The sequence below is a fragment of the Carlito syrichta genome, unplaced genomic scaffold (assembly GCF_000164805.1).
Source record: "Carlito syrichta isolate Samal-C Ts95f unplaced genomic scaffold, Tarsius_syrichta-2.0.1 Scaffold304743, whole genome shotgun sequence".
NCBI classification, from domain to species: Eukaryota; Metazoa; Chordata; class Mammalia; order Primates; family Tarsiidae; genus Carlito; species Carlito syrichta.
This window is the reverse complement of record NW_007248839.1, coordinates 563,904-569,131: the sequence shown is the minus strand read 5'-3', so window position 1 is coordinate 569,131 and position 5,228 is coordinate 563,904. Positions and strand designations below refer to the sequence as shown.

Sequence of the window (5,228 nt, the reverse complement as noted above, 5' to 3'; positions counted from 1 at the left end):
CTCTCAGCCCTCCGTGGCTCAAGCAGGCCTCAGGCGCACATCTTCCTTGCTCTGGTCCCTCTTTAGTCCCCTCTCTCCGCTCCCACCTCTTGTCCTTGGCCCCACCCAAGTCTGGGGTGGGTGAGGGTTGGAACTGGCTTTGGAGAGGAATCAGAGGAGGTATGAGGCCCAGCCAGCTGCCCTGCTCGCAAAGTGCTTGGAAACTGTCTCCGATGCCAGCAACTTGCTTTAGGGTTTCCAAGACCTCGGGAAAGTGCTCCGTCTCCCCCAGGCCTGGGGCCAGAAGAACTGCTTTATTGCTTTTGGAATTGGCTTTAGATTTCATTAGAAGAGAACACAGCAAATATTCCATAACTTGAAGCAGTTGCATTGGCCGGATTTGGGGGGGGGCTGTCTGCGGCCAGGATGGGATCTGTGGCCGGGAGCGGGCAGGCAGAGGGCGCCAGGGCTGTGGCCCAGATCTTCAGCCTCTCGGAGGCTCCGCTCGGCTGTGCTGGCCCGTCCAGGCCCTCAGGTGCTGCTGAGTCCTCTCCCCGGAGCGGCAGGCCAGGGCGAAGGTGTGGTGGGCTCAGGCTGCCTGCCCCCCTTGCAGCGTGTGGGAGATCGTGGGCCAGCAGGGGGGCGGCCTGTCGGTGCTGCGGACCTTCCGCCTGATGCGCGTGCTCAAGCTGGTGCGCTTCCTGCCGGCGCTGCAGCGGCAGCTCGTGGTGCTCATGAAGACCATGGACAACGTGGCCACCTTCTGCATGCTGCTCATGCTCTTCATCTTCATCTTCAGGTGAGGCAGGCGGCCGGGCCGGGCCTGGGGCGGGAAGGCCTGAGGGACGGAGGTGCCAGGCCTGACCCCCATCTCGTGCTCCCTGTGCCCCCAGCATCCTGGGCATGCATCTCTTCGGCTGCAAGTTTGCCTCAGAGCGGGACGGGGACACGCTGCCAGACCGGAAGAACTTCGACTCCCTGCTCTGGGCCATCGTCACTGTCTTTCAAGTGCGAGGGTGACAGGGCAGGGTGCGGGCAGGGCAGGGGGTGCCCCTGGCGAAGTCCCTGATTCCTGTCCTCTGCCTGCAGATCCTGACCCAGGAGGACTGGAACAAAGTCCTCTACAACGGCATGGCCTCCACGTCGTCCTGGGCTGCCCTTTACTTTATTGCCCTCATGACCTTCGGCAATTACGTGCTCTTTAACCTGCTGGTCGCCATTCTGGTGGAGGGCTTCCAGGCGGAGGTAACCCCCTGCCCGCCCCCCTCCCCCTGCCCACCGCAGTCCCACTTCCAGCAGGAATCGACTTGAGCCTTGTCCCCCTCTGCCGCCGACCTCAGGGGACGGGGGGTCCAGCAGGAAGCGCCACTCAGCCCAAGCTGGGGTGGACCAGGGTGGAAGGCTCTGGGTCTCACGCAGCCCCTCATCACACGGGACGCAGGATGGATGTTTGGGGTCCCCGGGCCAAAGGTTAACTGCCAAGTGGGCTTTCTTCCCAGAGTCAGCTAGATCCGCTTCCCCAGAGAGTCAGACAAGAGGAGTGCTGGCTGGACTCCTGAGCCTGGTTGCTCTCAGGGACATCTGGAGACACGCCACCTTCTGCATGCTGAGGGGTGCGGGAGGCTTGTGTGCAAATCATCTGGGCTCTGACTGAGCTGATGGAGATGCCACCAGAGGCCCGGGCAGGACAAGCTGCCCAGAGTGAGAAATGAGCCCAATTAACTGTGAGCATGGCAGAGATGAGCGTCCTGTTTCCAGCCCAGCTCCATCACCTCCGTCACAGGCAGCGTCATCAATTAATATTGATTTGCATTGATCTCGCCCTCCCCGGCCCTGGGCGCAGCCTCCATCGGGAGGGTCGCGCCCCCTCCTCCCCCTCAGCGCTGCCTCTCTCCCCATCCCGCCCCTAGACATGCCCCAGTGTCCTGGCGCCTCAAGCAGGGCGGTTTGACCCAACCTAGAAATGCTCCAGGTTGGGCCTGGAGAAGCTCCTGGTCCAGTTCTCTCCGGGTGACCCGGATGGAAACTCCCGCTGCGGCCTGGTCTATAAATACCCGGCACACGGTGGAAAAACAAAAATCTATTTTCCGACTCTTTCCCAGCCTTGCAAGGGAGGGCCGTTCCCGTGGGCCAGCTGGGTTGGTGGGGGGCGGTGCCGCTGCCCCCCCCACTTCCCTTTTCATTCCGTGGTTGCCCATTAGCGCATTTCCTCCCCACTGGGTGGCAGTGAGGGCAGCTTGTTGAGGAGCCTTTGGTGGTGGCCCAGCCTCTTGCAGGGAGGGGGGCACGTCGGCACTTCCCTGGAATGGGACGCTGGTTTGGGGGTTCCCTGGGGCCCAAAGAGTTAAGGGGTGCTACAGCACTCCCACAAGAGCCCGGGTTCCTGTGGACTCCCTCAGGGCCGGCGGGAGGACGGGGCCTTGGGCCCCTTCCAAAGGCAGCTCCTGACAGCCGAGTTTCCCTTCGACAAACTCCTGGGGTGCTCCGTGGAGAGAAGCAGAGGATCCTCCCTGCACTGCCACTCAGCTGCCGAGGCCGTCTTGAGGTGCCGGCACAGGCACCCCCTCCCCGCCCTCGGCCCTCTCGGGGAGCCCCTTGCTCAATCCAGGGCCGCTGAGCCTGGTTGCTAGGCAACAGCAGAGTCTGAGTGTGGGAACCGGAGCAGCCTGGCCCGCAGGCGGCCTGGTCACTCTGGCCCTGCTGGGGGCCTGCAAGCTGCCCCAGCGGGAGGGGTCCACAAGGGCTGGGTGGCCACACCCTCCTCAGCCTTCTGAGAATAACCGCCTTTGCGAGGAGGGTCTCAGGATGTGGTGTTCTGGACTGTGATGCTCGGATCTGGGGTGGGACGGAGAAGGAGTTTCAAGATCACCCTCCTCCTTGGGAGCAGGTGGTGGCCATGGCCCGCAGGAGGGGCTGGGCCAGCTGCTCCAATGTCCTGCATGCAGTGGGCATGGGTGTCGTTCGATGCTGGTGACCTGGACATCTCCAAGGCACCTGCAAGTTCAGGGGGCCGAGCACCTAACTCCAAGGGAGACCCCTCAGTTGACCAGAGGAGGCTGGTTTCGCTGTTGCGATGGCCTGGGATTTTTTTTTAAACAAATAAGGCAATGCACTTGGGTAGAAGAAGTGGCTTCCCCAGCAGGAGGCCTCCCCAGTACCCCCCTGCTGGCCTTCCACGCTGCCAAGAGCTGGAGTCGGTGGTCCAGGGACAGAGCCTGCTTGGCTGGTGGTTTCTTAACTCACAGGGGGCAGTGCCCTGAATCCCTGTATATTTATCATCCACACACTTAATTAAATGAACAGACAGCGGGCCCTGTGTGAGGCCATTAATTGATACTAAACAACATCATAGCCATCAGCTCAGTGTTACTTGTCACATCGCATCCCAGACGGAGCAGCTGGGTCTCTTCTGATTTGAAGGGACTTATGCCGAGAGTGTAGGAAGTCATGAGGCCTGATTCTACTCCCAGTCGATGCTGACTTTCCTCCCCTCCTCCCTCCCCTGCTTCCTGCCTCTGGGAGGTGAGCTGTGTCTGAGACTCAGGTTCAAGGCCCAAATCTACCTCTTACTCTGGATGATTTGGGGCCGTTTCCTTCACCTCTCCAAATCTCAGGTGTCTCCTATGTAAGATGGTGATAGTGGTGCCCGCTTTCTGCCTTGCGAGGTAGCAAGCTGGTCTCAGGAAGCAGTTTCACGACGCCGGGCACACCTTCCCTGAGTGGCAGCTGTGATGATTAGGATCACCGGGGGGCTCCGTTCTTTCCTGCCCTGTCCCCATCTTCGCGGCCTCTGCCCTCACCCTTCAGATTCATTCTGGCCTCAGGGCCTGTGGTTGAATTCTGGAAGGCCATTTTGCCCCCTCTCTTCCCCCCTGCCCCTCCCCCCCCACCCCGTGTCTCTGTTTCCCCTGCTGTGGGGTTTGTGCCCCCCTTTTTTTCATCCTCCCTCGACACTGCTGATGTTTGAAGGCCTGGGCGCCTGTGACCAGCGGCCCTCCCTGCCTCCCCCTTTCCCCGTAGGAAATCAGCAAACGGGAAGATGCGAGTGGACAGTTAAGCTGTATTCAGCTGCCTGTCGACTCCCAGGGGGTAGGTACGCGATCCTGAGCCGGCATGCCCCCAATGCCCTGTGCCCCCCCACTCCGCCTCCGTGTCTCTGTGCTCGTGTTCACCTCTGCTGCTGTGCAACCTGTGATAGCCGTGGCGGCCTTTGGTGTTGTGAGGTTTGCTTTGATTTTAAGTCCCTTCCCCCATGAGAGCGTGGAAGGGGGGGCGCTTCCTGGCCTCTGCCTCCGTCAACCCGCCAAGGGCGCCATTTCCATCCCTGCCAGACCGGCGGAAGGGCCGGAGAAGGAAGGGACTTAGAATCCTCTGTGTGCACGTGTGTGGGGCGCCCCGTGTTGCGTGCCTGTTCTGAGGTTCTGGAGGAGTCCCGGACACCCAGCCTCAGTGGAGTTGAGACCCGTGGCGGCAGACCATGCTCCCCCGTCTCTCGCCCCTTCCCCCTTTGGCCTGGGCCCCGGTTGGAGACCCCACAAGCTGCCTCAGCTGAGGACAAGTCCTTGAAGGATGCAGGGATGGTGTGGCTCTTGCCAGAATGTACCAATGTTTTAAACCCACCTCTGAATCTCTGGCCCCTTCATTACCCAGTTAAGTCCCGCCAGCAACCTCGGGGCTTGTGCCTCCCCTGGCTCCACAGTGCGCCTGAGCTTTGCTGGTCCGTGCACCAGCACCAGAATTCGGGGCAAAGCTGGGATTCCTGCGGGACCCCATGGCGCTGCACATCCCGAGAAGCCCCCTGGAGATCCCACTTGATAATTAAAGGCCTCGTTAGGGATGTAAACTGAGTTAATGAAAATGATCCCCTGAGATGCCAATTACCCAATATTTATGTCCTTATCAAAAGTAGCAATCAAGTATTTTTTAATAACTTCTTAAGGAGAAGTGTGTAATTACTGGGGAACCTACTGACCTGCTAAGAACGAAGAAAAAACTATCCCAGAGACAGGGAGAGAGGTAAAAATGGGGCCAGGGAGGGGGCCGGGACTTGGGGAGAGGAAGGGAAGGCACAGAGGGACTGAAGTGGTGTCCTTGGGCTGAGCTGCTCCACCTGGGGTCTTTCCATCTCCTTCCAGGGTCCTTGGGTCTGAGGCCCGGGGGAGGGCAGCCATGGAGAGAAGGCCAGGGCCCTTGAGCGGGACTTTTGTAAGAGAGGCTCTAGTGACCACTTGACTCAGGTCCCCAGGTCC

The 5,228-nt window shown here is 60.3% G+C and overlaps 1 protein-coding gene across 30 annotated transcripts in view; it reads left to right on the top strand.

The window, feature by feature from the left end:
- Positions 1-5,228, top strand: part of CACNA1G (calcium voltage-gated channel subunit alpha1 G) — a 57,172-nt gene that overhangs the window by 21,770 nt on the left and 30,174 nt on the right. For 20 of the 30 annotated variants that reach the window (XR_002482125.1, XR_002482123.1, XR_002482124.1 and 17 more), the window contains exons 10-13: positions 593-778; positions 873-987; positions 1,069-1,224; positions 4,000-4,068. Coding sequence is in view for 25 of the 30 variants with exons in the window: in XM_008060826.1 (XP_008059017.1) it covers positions 593-778; positions 873-987; positions 1,069-1,224; positions 4,000-4,068 (526 nt within the window). In the remaining 5 variants the exon portion in view is untranslated. The remainder of the gene's footprint in view (positions 1-592; positions 779-872; positions 988-1,068; positions 1,225-3,999; positions 4,069-5,228) is intronic. The other 10 variants (XR_002482127.1, XR_002482126.1, XM_008060823.1 and 7 more) reach the window with 1 other exon arrangement.